At 37.3% G+C, this 15,209-nt stretch overlaps 1 protein-coding gene and 1 pseudogene across 4 annotated transcripts in view; one reads left to right on the top strand and one right to left on the bottom strand.

Annotated features, from left to right (window-relative positions):
* The first annotated feature begins 83 nt into the window (after positions 1–83).
* Positions 84–15,209, top strand: part of XKR9 (XK related 9) — a 35,353-nt gene continuing 20,227 nt past the window's right edge. Inside the window, exons 1-3 of one of the 4 annotated variants that reach the window (XM_077752487.1) lie at positions 84–263; positions 3,067–3,147; positions 7,385–7,920. In XM_077752487.1, the coding sequence (XP_077608613.1) occupies positions 7,649–7,920 (272 nt within the window). In that variant the 5' untranslated portion in view covers positions 84–263; positions 3,067–3,147; positions 7,385–7,648. Of the gene's footprint in view, positions 273–389; positions 677–3,066; positions 3,148–7,384; positions 7,921–15,209 lie in introns of those variants that run through there. The other 3 variants (XM_077752488.1, XM_077752489.1, XM_077752490.1) reach the window with 3 other exon arrangements.
* LOC144221977 (mitochondrial import inner membrane translocase subunit TIM14-like) lies at positions 5,599–5,989 on the bottom strand (annotated as a pseudogene).

The raw sequence follows: 15,209 nt of genomic DNA, 5'->3' as shown, positions 1-15,209 counted from the left end.
GAGGGGAACTCAGCTGTGCTGGGGGCGGGCCCAGAGGTCAAAGGACGTCCCGCCCCCCGCGCCGGGCTCCTCAGGCGGCGGCGGGAAGCCGGGCGGCGGCGCGTGGCCCGAGGCTTCTTGAGGCCGGGTTGGCTTCTCGCCCGCCGGGCGCCGTCGCTTGCCGCAGAGCCTGGTGCCTTCGCAGGGATTTGTGTCCACGCAGGCGAGTTCATCTCACTGGTCGTGAGACATTTTAACCTGGGACGTCTTGTCATGGAGCAAAGGTCAGGCAGGTGCGGGGTTAGTTACAAGACGAACTTGTTATTAAGCAATGGCGGTGTATGGGGTTGTGTGTGTGGGGGGGACTTGTTCAACTTTCATAGTAAATAGCGGCAGCTAACATTTACTTAGTTCTTATTGCAATGCTAAGTGGTTTTTCTTAACACCGTCATTTAATCCTCACAACAACGGCTAAGAGGAAGACACTATTTTTATGTCTGTTTTACAAATGAAAAACGGGGACTTGGAGACTCGCCCGGGTGACAGCTCTGTGAACCCCGCCCGCCCAGCGTCTGCAGCTTTGTCTCTGGCCGCTTTGTCCCCAAGATGTCCGGTTCGAGGAGCTTGTCGCGGCCTCCGCGTACGGTGCTCCTGCCCGGACACGTCGGTCGGCTTTGAGGAGTTTTGTGCCCAAGACGTAAGGGAGTTTATTCTCTTATAAGGAGTCCTTTTCTGATATGTTGGCATTAACTATCACAGGATTATCCACCGCTACCTGTTTAAAAAAAAAAATCGAGTTCCAAGTTACCGAAGACGCACAGATCGTGTGATCATTTCATTGATTTAGGACAAGTGCACTACCTCAAAAGAGATACAGATCATCTCCTCTGTCCCAGCCCACTTCTTTTCGAAAACAAGTGAGAAATTGACACTAGATACTTGTGGGTCTAAAGTTTAGGAAACAGTTTTAACTTTTTTTTTTTTTTTGCAGGTATTTCTAAAGAAAAGACTGCTATTTGTATGCTACTTATCTTATGAATCAGTAGTTTAATATTCCAGATTTCTTGAAAGACACACCTGTACTATGTGGGAACATTTCTTTGCCTTGTGTCTCAAAGATGTACTTTTATTTTTTTACATGTTTTTTAAAATTTATTTATTTCTAGGAGAGAGAGAGAGAGAGACAGCGTGAGCAGGGGAGGGTCAGAGAGAGAGGGAGTCACAGACTGAAACAGGCTCCAGGCTCTGAGCTGGCAGTCAGCACAGAGCCCGACGCGGAGCTCGAACCCACGAACCGCGAGATCATGACCTAAGCGAAAGTCGGACGCTTAACCGACTAAGCCACCCAGGCGTCCCTCAAAGATGTACTTTTCAAGGAAAAGTGTTTTTAAAAACCTTTGCTGAAATAATCATGTAAATTATCCCGTTTGTAATAGGAAGGCAGGCAATATGCACTTTAAAAAAATGTTTGGGAGAACCATCAAAATTCCCCACATCAGGCATTTTCAGTTCCCCAATTTATTTATTTGTAGCCATCACTTTAATGGCTGTTCAGTCAGGAAGCTACTTCCATTTTCTTTTTTTAAAAACCCTGAGCTGGAAAGTCAGCAAACCTTTGAGAAGATGGTGGAACAGTGATTTCTGGGACTTGTGGACAGACATTCTTCTAACCCTTGACTTTTTGTTTTAAGTTCTAATTTCCTTTCTGGGTTCCATCTCATTTAATCCATTGCCAAGCTCTTCATTTGGCAGACAAAGCAATGGACCCAAATAATTTAAAAGTTAAGTGACTTGATTTGAGACATTAAACACCAGCTGAAGAGGAGGAACAGATGTTGGATAGTGAACTTGGTTTAGACAAATTGAAATTAGGATGATTGTTGGATATCCTGGTAAAGAAATATATAGACAGTTGGACATAGTGTTGAGCTCAGAAGAGTTCTAGGCTGCTGATACAAAATTGTCTTTGTGGACATGTTTAGCAATGTGATTTGAAGTTAAAGCTCTTCTTCGAGAAATAAGACGAAAGATTTTATATTCTGTTCAGTTACATTTACAATCATTTATCATCTGCCTACAACGTGCAATGTATTGTTGTAGACATATGAGGGGGGGTGTTAAAAATGATAGTGGGCTTTCTAGAGGCTTATAATCAGGAAGGAGACATACATTATGTTATTTTAAAGCACATGTAGGTAAATCCTAGAGAAGTATAGTTGAAGTGATGGGATTGCAAGGGGGGAGGGGGAGAATCAAATTAATTGGGAAGATCTGGGAAGGCTTAAAGGTGGTAGGGTTTTAAGAACTGATTCTTAAAGGACTGATAGAACTTGATCAGGTAGATGGAGGTTGGAAGGGTATTCTAGACAGTAAATAATGTTGAGAAAAAGCCTTGGAAATAGAAGACCTGTAGTATTTATTTGGGGAAGAGAAACCAGTAATCATATGTTCTTGGGGCATAGGGTTTGAGAAAGTATATAGGTTGAAAAAGGTAGGTGGTACTAATTTAAAAATACTTTGTAAATTTCTTTATCAGAGTACTTCAAATTTAAGAATCTGTCCTTTTTGAAACACTTGTCTTCTACTTGGATATGCTGGGAAGAAAATTGTATTTTCTTAAAACTTAAAAAAATTTTTTTTAATGTTTTATTTATATCTGAGAGAGACAGAGAGAGAGAGAGAGAGAGACAATGTGAGCAGGGGAGGGTCAGGCCAGAGAGAGACGGAGACACAGAATCTGAAGCAGGCTCCAGGCTCTGAGCTGTCAGTACAGAGCCTGACGCGGGGCTAGAATCCATGAACTGTGAGATCATGACCTGAGCTGAAGTCAGACTGAGCCACCCAGACACCCCAAAATTTAAATTTTGAATGCAGTAAAACCTTGTAACCTAGTCAACTTATCAAGAGGGCCATGTTGTTCTTTCTCCCTGTGTGATAGCTATAAAAGGGTGTACTGTAGTCACAATGACATAAACTCTTGTTATCACTAGATGAGAAAATCCCATATATGACTAACAGATGAGTTCAGTTTCATTTTAGTATTCGATCTTAAAGGTTTACGTGCCCTTTAATGATACTTGTTTTCAGTGAAGAAGAAATAAAAGATGCCAAGGATGAAGATTTTCCAGAAGGGACTTTGACTTAAAGAAGGCTTTTTATACTTGACAAGTAAGTCTGTATTTTATGTGTGTTGAATTTGGTTGAGAAACGAAAGTTTGTTAGTTTTTACTTCTTCAGGTATCTGTATTACTGCGAAGAGATCACATACAGTGGGCAAAGGTTATTTATTTTGGCTGGCAGCCAGTTAGCCACATAGCTGGGATGACCTTTGAATGAAATTGAATTGAAACTGTCCTGTTAAGTAAGCAAGTATCACAAATTCTCTATGAAGTCAAATTTTGTAGGTGGTATTATTTCTCCTAAGGTGATTATACCGTAGGGATAGATAGGAACCATCCTTCATATAATTTATACAACTCTATGTCCATTGAAGGAACTATAGACCCTCTTTATGAGAGCCGCTATATTTATTTCCTTGCTATGTAGTTTTCTTTCCAGTTGGCATTGTGCTCTGTCTGACTAAATTAGGAATATAGAAGTTGCCATGTCAGCTCAGTCTATTGAGTCTGATGTTTTGCCAATAACTTAGAAATTATTTTTGCCATTTGGTAAAATTTATTTGAAAATTGCAAGTGATTTCCATATCCATGCCAGGTATGGTTCTCTTTGTAGGGATAGTGATTAAGAAATGTACGGATGAAGTGCTTAGGTATTATAGTCTGTAACTGTTAGGGATATTATATGCATTAAAATCAGTTTACTCATTAGAGATAACTCACCTAAATACCTAACATCTCTAAGCCTCAGGATTCTGGCCAATAATACCCTTCCTAGGAGATTTGTGAAGATTAAATAAAATGTATGTAAAACACTTCACACATAGTAAACCCTCAGTGATGGTTTTTGTTACTATTAATCTGTTCTTCCATTATATCTGTGATATTCTTTTCCCTAGATAGTGAAGCTTAAAAGATTTCATTTTTAAAGTTAAAAATAGACCTACTCTGTGACCCAACAACTGTACTACTAGGTATTTACCCAAAACGGATACAAAAATACTGATTGGAAGGGGCACATGCACCTTGATATTCATAGCAGCATTATCAACAGTAGCCACATTATGGAAAGAGCCAAAAGGTCAATTGACTGAAAGAAGATGTGTCTATCTATAGAATGGCTGCCTTCTTGCTGTGTCCTTCCTCATGTGAGTGTATGGGGTGGGCGGAGATAGGTCTCTGTTGTCATGTCATTGAAAAAATTTTTTAACGTTTTATGTTTTGAGAGACAGAGAGAGAGAGAGCGTGAGTAGGGGAGGGGCAGAGAGACAGGGAGACATAGACTCTGAAGCAGGCTCCAGGCTCTGAGCTGTCAGCACAGAGCCCCATGCAGGGCTTGAACCCACGAAAGCAAGATCATGACCTGGGCTGAAGTCTAACGTTCAGCCAACTGAGCCACCCAGGTACCCCTGTCACTTCATTTTATAACGACATCAGTCCTATCAGATTAGGGCTCTGTCATTATTCCTTTTAACCTCAGTTACCTCCTTAGAACCCTATCTCTAAATACAGTTGCACTGGTGGTTAGTACTTTAAAATAAGAACTCTGGAGGGAAACAATTTAGTTTATACATATAGAAAAGAATGAAGAAGAAATTCGTCTATCATGCCATTAATTCCCAGATAAAACTACCATTAACATTTTTGTATTCCTCCAGTCATATTTCCTTTGTATTTTCACAGCCTTGCAATCATACCATAGTATTTATTTTTACTTAACATTCTTGAAAGTGAAAGATTCCAAACTCAGATGCTTATAGGGATCAGATAGGCAGGTAAGGTAATAATGGTAACCAACATTTATTGAGCACTAACTGTATGCCAAGTACTTTTCTAAAGGTTTATGTGTCATATATGTATTATCTTTCTTAGTCTTCACAACAACCCTGTGAGGTATATGCCATTATTATTTCCATATTTCCGGTGAAAGAAAATAAGGAATAGGAAGGTAAAAACATATGTAAGGACACACGGCTAGTAGGTAGCTGTATTAGCATTTGAGACCCAGCTGCTGAAATGACTGAATTTGGGTGGCTGGCTACTGTGGTGAACTTGAGAGAGCAGGCCCCATGTAGGAGGCATCCACTACTAATGAAGGAATGTTAGTCTAGTGTAGCAGATCTTTCAGTTTTTTGATAGCAGGGAAAAATCTGGATTTTTATATGAAATATTGGTAATTAGGAAAGTTAAAAAAAACACTATTGACTCAAACTTTTTTTTTTTGTAGTTTTGAGACACTTTATGATAAAAATCTGGCACTCTTAAATACAAACTAACAAGAACTTAAAATTCATTGCACATGGGGCCCTGGGCAACTTAGTCAGATGAGTGTCTGACTCTTGATTTTGACTCAGGTCATGATCCCAGGATCAAGCCCCCTGTCAGGCTCCATGCTGAACGTGGAGCCTACTTGGGATTCCCTCTTTCTGTCCCTCTGCCCCTATCCCCTGCTCTGTCTCTCTCTGTCTCTAAAATTTTTTTAAAAATTCATTGCATAGTTACTTCATTTTTTAGCTTGACCTTGTAAATCTTTAGCATCACTGATTTTGGCTGCTATGTAAGGAGATCCTTTTTTGTCTAGGTGATTTAAAATCACAATTCGTTGATGAGCATCTCTTATTTTTCTTTTATTGGCAGTAGAGCTTCTGCCTACTATTTATTTTATTTTTAAATTTATTTTTATTTATTATTTTTAGCTTATGCCTATTAGTGCTGCTTCTCATTTTGTCATTTTAGGTTCAAATCCACCTCTGCAATAGCAACCACTGGAGACAGATTGTGGTGGGCTCTGAAAAACTTGCTTTGCTTTAGGCTCCATATGGTTCATGGCTTGCAAAATTATAACAGCCTGCAAATCCTGTGGCAGTAATGGTCAGTCCCTTTGCTACCACTGTACTGGCTCTGGCTTGACTCTTTTGCATCTTCTAAGAGGTTTATCCCAGCCTAGAGGGAGCTATTTCATGCCTTTACCAGAGAGCACCACTGGCAGGTACAAAGGGCCCAGACCCCGCCACCCCCTCCAGGAAATGTGGGCATAACTGCCAAGTCAGACAGATCTTGTCTGTGGATTGTATTCAGCCCACATTTATATAATAGGGGTCATAATAGTAGTACATATCTCCTAAATTTGATGTAAGAATTACATGGGGGTGTTTTATCTATAAGATTTAGCTTAATGCCTAGCACATAGGGCTAAGTAAATGTTAGCTAACATTAGTAGCATAAACATTGTCTCCAGTCATTCAAGTTCTTTAAAAGTATCATTTACTATTATTTTTACTTTAAGAGATTACATAAGTAATACATGGGTATGTGTTTATTGTAAAAAACTCCAACAATATAAAAGAATAATTAATTACAGGATTGAAGTTGCATTTATTTTCTACTCCCAACTTCCTTTCTCTCACCGTGTATAATTCAAAACCATAAATGCTATATTTATCCTTCTGGCACTTGCTTTTTTAACTTAACACATATTGGAGATCTTTGGAAGGCTATTTATACAAAGTTGCTTCATTCTTTTTAAAAGTTGTGTACTATGGATGTACATTAATTTATTGAACTGGGTCTCTTGTCATTTAGATAGTTTTCAGCTTTTTGGTGTTATAAAAACAGGTTTGGCAAAAAGTATATATCTTTGTACACATTTGTAGCTATTTCCGTAAGCTTGATTCTTAGATAGAATTGCTGAATCAAAACCGTATACAGTTAACTATAAAGAACAAACTGATTGTTACCAGAGGGGAGGTGGGTAGGGGAACGGGTAAAATGGGTGATGGGGGATTAAGAAGTGAATTTGTGGTCATGAGCACTGGGTGATGCACAATGGAATAGTTGAATCACTATATTGTACACCTGAAACTAATATAACACCGTGTGTTAATTAATGAATTAAAATAAAATTTAAAAACCATATTAAAAATTTTCATAACTTGAAACTTTGCTAAATATTTTTTGGTAGCTATGCAATGTTGCATTTTGTGAATTTACCACTATTTGCCAATTTCTTATGTTGCCACATTTAGATCATTTCTAATTTTTTGCCGCTTAAATGGACCTATGATAAATATCTTTGTTAGTAAGTTACAGTTTTTAAAAGGTAAGTAGTCTGACAGGAAGTTGTCAACTAATAACTATATTTCTGAGACTTTACCAAAGCTATTATAAGAACTTTATTTAGTGGTAATATATTATTTTTAGAAAAAGTACACATTTGATAAGGTCATGGCATAAGGTTTTTAATATTATACTCCAGATTTTTAGAATCTTTTATATGTGTTTCATTTTAGGTGTTGTCCTCTCTAATGAAGATCACTGAGAAGCAGAAAAGTGAATGAGGCCTTTTAACATTGGACCTGGATAGGAGATTTAGAAAAGAAAATTAAAATTAGCCAATTTGGTTTTAGGGTTCCAAACTTATAATATTTATTCTTTCTTCTGAATAAATTCAGGGAGTAGCAATTAAAATTCATTGCTATCCTAATGGACACAAATATACTTTTATGTGTGTGTGAGTTAAAAAAGTAGATAACCAAGACCGATAGTGACTCATAATGAAATACACTAAAGTTAATTTTATGATGTCAGTTCTTGGCATTGTAATCTATATAACTGATTTAATTGTGGACATCTGGGTGTCTGTCAGGTTTTTCTGTGAAGGACAATATATTTTTGGTATTTTAATAGTAAGCTTTATGTTCTTTGGGACACTTGTGGTACAGTGTTTTAGTTATTCTTGGTTCAAGGCAGATTTAAAGAAAGCAGGCCAAGAAAGTCAGCATTGTTTTCTTCTACTTCATTGCTTGCAAGGAGGAGTTTTTGTAAGGTGAGCATGTACAGTTTTAATTATTACCTCTATTTTTCTTTTATCCAGATAGAAACTACCTTTCTGTGTTTGGGTAGTCAAATGTACAAAGATCCCCTATTTGCGTGTAGCACAAAGGTTACTTGCTCCTTACTGTCTATCAGTGCTTATATGAGTCATTGCTGTACTGTTAGAATTTTCCAGGTTCATTAATAGAATGTTTTAGTTCACCTAATTAAGTTACTTTTTCTAATATGTATTCACTTAGTATAGGAGGGAAATAACTCTTTTCTGTGGCTTGTGAATCTTTTATCTTTTATTTTATATTCCAAGCCTGATTGTGTAAACATAGATTATCACTTGCAACTCTGATAGAGCACTTAGTTTTTTAAGTTACTTATGCTGTTGATTTAACTAAATGAAATTTTCACTGAAATAATGCAGTAGCTATGTGCAGAACTAAAAAATACCTTAAGAATCATCTTGTTCAAAACCTTATTTTATAGTTAAGGAAACTAGGATCTAAATAGGTCCTGACAATTCTATGATTTTTCATATGTCTAATTTCATATGACCTTTTCATTATTATATTAAGGAATTTCTGTTAAAAGTAATATATATGTTATAGGTAAAGAGAAAAATTAAAGACATATGTTAAGACAATAGTTTTAATTATTTTTTTACAGTTAGATTTTGAATTTGGACTATTTTAATAGCTATCTTGAGAGATATTTTAGTGGCTCTAGATTTCTAGTGAGTCATTATTTTGTCTCTGCATATTATATTTTCTTGGTTTCCATTGTTGCTAATTCAGAAGTTAAATGCTAGTCTTACTGCTGTTCTTTTAAAAGTATTTTATCTCCCCCCACCCCGACCCCGGCTACTCGTATAATTTTTCTTTATATCTTTGTGTTTCTACAATTTATGATATATCTAGGTGTAGATTTCTTTTTCTTTTTCTTCCTTGGGATTTGCTGGTATTCTTCTGTGAATTATTATCTTCCATTAGTTCTGCACAATTCTCAGCCAGTATCTTTTCTAATGTTTTACTGCATTTACTTCTGGGACTCTAAGAAAATATAAATTAGACCTCACACTAACATGTTACATATTAGATGTTTTAAGTTTTTATTTTTTGACTCTCTGTGGTACATTCTGTGAGTTTTTTTTCTTAACTCTTCTTTAAAAATTTCACTAGTACTTCTTTTGCTGTGGGCAAAATGTTATTATATCCAACCAATGCATTTTAAATTTTGACTATTAAAATTTTTATTTTTAGAAACTCTATTTAGTTCAAGTCTGCTATGTCACTTTTTATAATTCCCTGTTTACTGCAGGATTTTCAAACTTGACATTTTTATCTTTAAACAAAGTAAATATAGTTGTTTTATTAATAATTGCAATGTTTGAAGCCTTTTCAGGTTTGTTTCAACTGGCTCTGCTTCTGTTACTGAGTACTCATATTGCCTTGTTTTCCTATAAACTTGGTGTCGGTGATCATGTTCTGGTTATTGCTCTTGAAAAAATTATTGCTGGGGATTTACCAAGCCCTCTGTAGAGGCTTTGAGTTTATTCTTAGGAGATGCCTGAAAGTTCCATCAGATGGGAAATACATTTCAATTCTTAGCTTGAGGTTCCCTGGTCTTAGACAGGTTATGCATAACTGCTATATGCTCTGCTCAAGGAAAGTCTATGTCAACAATAAATATACCAATCAGGTTTTTTTTTAACAAATCAGCTTATTAAAGGTATAATTTTACATATGATAAAATGCACATATTTAAAGTATACAGATGTAAATGACATCTTAACAGTTTTGAGTCATTGAGTCTTCTTCCAATCCATGAACAAAGTTTTTCTGTCCATTTATTTTGACTTTAAAAAATTTCCTTAGGTAATGTTTTGTAGTTTTTCATGTTTATTTAATTATTTTGAGAGAGAGAGAAAGAGCATGTGAAAGAGGTAGAAGAGCAGAGAGAGAGTGAGGGAGAGAATCCTAAGAAGGTTCCACACTGTCCACGCAGAGCCTGACATGGGGCTTGATCACACAATCCATGATATCATGACCCGCATGGATATAAACAGTCTGAGCCAGGTGCCCTTAGTGTATAGGTCTTATAAAAGTTTTGTTACAGTTATCTCTAAGTAGTTTTTTTTTTTTTTGGTTGCTAATGCTATTTATTTTTAATTTTAATTTCCAATTTTTATGCCAATATATAAAAGTATTATTGTTTTTAATTCATTTTTTAAATGGATTTAAAAACCTGAAGTGTAGTTGACATATTAGCTTTATATGTACAAATAGTAATAATCCATTATTATATATGTTACAAAATGCTCAGCAGTATAAGTGTGGTTATCATCTGTCACCACATAAAGTTATTATACTATTATTAACTACTTATTTTATGCTGTACTTTTTATCCTCATTTATTTTATAACTGGAGGATTGTACCTCCCCTTCACCTATTTTGCCTATCCTCCCACTCCCTTCTTCTGGTAACCATCAGTCTGTATTTATGGGTCTGTTTGTGTTTGTTTGTCTTGTTTTAATTTTTAGATTCCACAGATACGTGAAATCATGATATTTGTCTTTCTCTGTCTGACTTATTTCATTCAGTATAATGCCTTCAAGGTCCATCCATGTTCTTGGAAATGGCGAGAGATCATTCTTTTTTTTTTTTAATGTTTATTTTTTATTTTTTAATTAAAAAAATTTTTGTAATTCTTTTTTTTCTTAAATAGTTTATGGTCAAGTTGGTTTACGTATAAAACTGAGTGCTCCTCCCAACAAGTGCCCTCCCTCATGCCCATCACCCCCCTTCCCCTCACCCGACCCCCATCAGCACTCAGCTTCTTCTCAGCATTCAAGATTCTCACGGTTTGCCTCCCTCCCTCTCCCCAACTATTTTTCTGCATCTATCGACAGGATCATATGGTTTTTATCTTTTCTTTTGTTGATGTGATGTATCACTTTGATTGATTTGCCACTGATGAACCAGCCCTGTAACCCAGGAATGAATCCCACTTGATCTTGGTGGATAATTCTTTTTACGTGCTGTTGGATTCGATTTGCAAGTATCTTGTTGAGGATTTTTGCATCCGTATTCATCAAGGATATTGGCCTGTAGTTCTCTTTTTTTGCTGGATCTCTGTCTGGCTTGGGAATCAGAGTGATGCTGGCTTCATAAAATGAGTCTGGAAGTTTTCCTTCAATTTCTATTTTTCGGAATAGGTANTTAGCTGCTCCTATATTCGGTGCATAGACATTTATAATTGTTAGCTCTTCCTGATGGATAGACACTGTAGTTATTACATAATGCCCTTCTTCATCCCTTATTACTGTCTTTACTTTAAAGTCCAGCTTGTCCGATATAAGTATAGCTACTCCAGCTTTCTTTTGACTTCTGGTAGCATGATATACATTTCTCCATCCCCTTACTTTCAATCTGAAGGTGTCCTCCAGTCTAAAATGAGTTTCTTGTAGACAGCAAATAGATGGATTTTTTTTTTTTTTTTTTACCCATTCTGCTACCCTACCTATGTCTTTTGATTGGATCATTCAGCCCATTTACGTTCAGTGTTATTGTTGAAAAATATGGGTTTAGAGTCATCGTGTCCTTTGTGGGATTCATGCTTGTGGTGGTGTCTCTGGCAGCTTGAGTTCCTTGCAACATTTCCCTCAGAGAGTCCCCCTCAGGATTTCTTGTAGGGCTGGTTTAGTGGTGACAAGTTCTTTCAAGTTTTGTTTATTTGGAAGGACTTTTCTCTCTCCTTCAATTCTGAATGACAGGCTTGCTCCCCCAGATTGGAGAAGTTCTCTGCTCTAATTTGTTCAAGGACTCCTTTAGCACCTTTCCCTCTCTCTTCCTCTTCTGGAATTCCTATGATACGGATATTGTATCGTTTGATTATATCGCTGAGCTCTCGAACTCTCCTTTTGTGTTCCTGGATCAGTTTATCCCTCTATTCCTCAGCTTCCTCTCTTTCTATAATTGTGTCTTCCAGTTCACCTAGTCTCCTTTCTGCCTCTTCACTCCGTGCAATGGATGCCTCCATTTTATTATGTATCTCATTTATAGCGTTTTTAAATTCATCACCATCTCTTTGACCATCCAGGGCCTGTCCATTCAGGAAGTGTTCTTTGAATGGTGTCTCTTGGTTGCTCTTGTTGAGATTTTGGTTATTTTATTTTCCTACTCATAGTGGTATTTGGGACTCTCCACCATGTGTACTTTGGCTTGTTTCTTGAGGTTGCCCTGGGCAAGGTCCACCTGTCATGACCCTGGTAACCATCCAAGACTGCTTCTCTTGCTTCAATAGGGGGATCACACCTGGCTTAGATCTGGAAAGTCCTATGATGGAGACCAGGATGCTGTAGTTCTCTAGCACCACATCTCTGTATAAGTCCTTTTGTGCAGCACCCGGGTCGTCACACTCTTCCTGGGTGAAGTCTATCACCACATCCTTGAATACTACTAACCCCTTTAGCTGCCCTTCATCACCCACTGTCACTGGAACCTCAAGAGCTCATTCTTTGTATGGCTGAGTAATACTCCATTGTGGGCATGCCTGGGTGGTTCAGTCAGTTCAGTGTCTTGACTCTTGATTTTGGCTTAGGTCACGATCTCATGGTTCATGAGATCGAGCCCTGTGTTGTGCTCTGTGTTGAAAGCATGGAACCTACTTGGAATTCTCTTTATCTCCCTCTCTACCCCTCCCCCGCCTATGTACACGTGTGCATGTGCGCGCGCTCTCTCTCTCTCTCTCAAATCAATAAACATTAAAAAAAATTCCATTGTGAATATATACTACATGATCTTTATCCAGTCATCTATTAATGGATACTTAGGTTGCTTCCATATCTTGGTTATTGTAAATTATGCTGAAATAAACATAGGAGTGCATATATATTTGTGAATTAGCTTTTTTTGGGGGGGATAAGTATGGAAGTGAAATTATTGGATTGTATGGGAATTCTATTTTTATTTTTTGAGGAAACTCTATGTTGTCTTCCATAGTGGATGTACCAATGTACATTCCCACCAATAGTGCATGAGGGTTCGGTTTTCTCCACCTCCTTGCCAACACTTACTTTAGGTCTTTTTGATACTAGCCATTCTGACTGGCATGAGGTGATATCTCATTGTGGTTTTGATTTGATTTTACTGATAATTGGTGACATCAAGCATCTTTTCATGTCACTGTATGTCTTTTTTGGAAAAACATCTCTTCAGGTCCTCTGCCCATTTTTAAATCAGATTATTGTGGGTTTTTGGTTTGAGTTGTATGAGTACTTTACATAGTTTGAACATTAATCCCTTGTCAGATATATCATTTGCAAATGTCTTCTCCCATGCAGTAGGCTGCTTTTTGTTTTGTTGATCGTTTCCTTTGTTTTATAAAATCATTTTAGTTTGCTGTACTCCCAATAGTTTATTTTTGCTTTTGTTTCCCTTGCCTGTGGAGACAGATCCAGAAAAATATGGCTAAGGCTGATGTCAAGACTTTACTGCTTGTGTTTTCCTTTAAGAGCTTTATGGTTTTAGGTATTACATTTGGATCTTTAAACCGTTTTGAGTTTATTGTTGTGTTAAAAGGTGGTCTGGTTTCATTCTTTTGCATGTAGCTGTCCAGTTTTCACAGCACCATTTATTAAAGAGACCGTCTTTTTCTCATTGTGTATTCTTGCTTAGGTTTTAGAGACTAATTGATATAGAAGCATGGGTTTATTTCTGGACATTATTCTGTTCATCGGTCTATGTGTCTTTTTTATGTGCCAATACCATACTATATTTTTTTAAAAAGTTTATTTTTAAGAGAGAGAGCATGAGTGGGAGAGGGTCAGAGAGAGAAGGGGACAGAGGATCTGAAAGCAGGCTCTGTGCTGACAGCAGAGAGGCTTAGGCGGGGCTTGAACTCATGAACTGTGAGATCACGACCTGAGCCAAAGTCAGAGACTTGACTGACTGAGCCACCCAGGTGCCCCAACACCATACTATTTTGATTACTATAGTTTTGTAGTACAGTTGGGATCCGGGATTATGATACCTCCAGCATTGCTCTTTTTAAAGATTGCTGTGGTTATTCAGGATCTTTTGTGATTCCATACAAATTTTTAAAATTTTTCTTTTTCTTTTCTTGAGAAGGAAAGCGAGAAAGGTGTGCATGAGCAGGACAGAGAGAAAGAGAGAGAGAGAGAGAGAGAGAGAGAGAGAGAGAGAGAAAGAGAACCTGATGCGGGGCTTGATCTTAACAACTGTGAGATTATGACCTGAGCCCAAAATCAAGAGTTAGATGTTTAACTGATTGAGCCACCCAGGAGCCCTACCATTTTCTTTTAGTATTATTATCAGGTTTTATTTTTTGTTTATTTAAAAAATGTTTATTTATTTATTTTGAGAGAGGGGGGAGAGAGAGAATTCTAAGCAGGCTCCATGCTGTCAGTGCAGAGCTGGACGTGGGACTGGACCTCATGACCTGAGCCAAAATCAGGAGATGCTTAACTGACTGAGCCACCCAGGCACCCCTCATTGGCAGCTTTTTGATTAGTTTTATGCTAGCCTCATAACACAAGTTGGAAAGTGTTCCTTCTTGTTACTATAAGACTGGTGGTATTTCTTCCATAAATATTTGAAAAAATGTATTGGATAGTGTTAATGTGTGTAGATTTTTGAGAACAATTAGATTGATTCAGATTTTCTGTTTGATCATTTGTCAGTGTTAGTAAGTTTTGTTTTTCAGAAACTTTTCCTGTTTTATCAGAGTTGTTCACTTTATTGGTATAAAGTTGCTCCTAATATCCCGTTATTGTAGTTTTGATCTCGATAGGCTCGTTAGTGGTGTCACCTTTTCTATTCCTGATATTGGCATTTTGTGTTCTTTAACTCTCCCCACCCCACAGTAGTCTTGTTTGAAGTTTATCAGTTTCTTATGTCTTGTTTTATTTAAAAAAAATTTTAATGTTTTTTTTTTTTAATTTATTTTTGAGGGAGAGAGAGAAACAGTATGAGCAGGAGAGGGTCAGAGAGAGAGGGAGACACAGAATTTGAAACAGGCTCCAGGCTCTGAGCTGGCTGTCAGCACAGAGCCCGATGTGGGGTTCGAGCCACGAACTGTGAGATCACGACCTGAGCCGAAGTCGGACGCTTCACCGACTGAACCACCCAGATGCCCCATCCCTTTGTTTTTTTTTTCTTTTCTTTTCTTTTTTTACTTTTTCTTTTATTATTATTATTATTATTTTTTTTTTACAAATAGTTTAGTGTCAAGTTGGTTTCCGTATAACACCCAGTGCTCATCCCCACTAG

This window comes from Crocuta crocuta, unplaced genomic scaffold (genome assembly GCF_008692635.1).
Source record: "Crocuta crocuta isolate KB4526 unplaced genomic scaffold, BGI_CrCroc_1.0 scaffold141, whole genome shotgun sequence".
Lineage (NCBI taxonomy): Eukaryota > Metazoa > Chordata > Mammalia > Carnivora > Hyaenidae > Crocuta > Crocuta crocuta.
The sequence above is the reverse complement of the archived record's forward strand: the minus strand, read 5'-3'. Positions and strand labels throughout refer to the sequence as shown.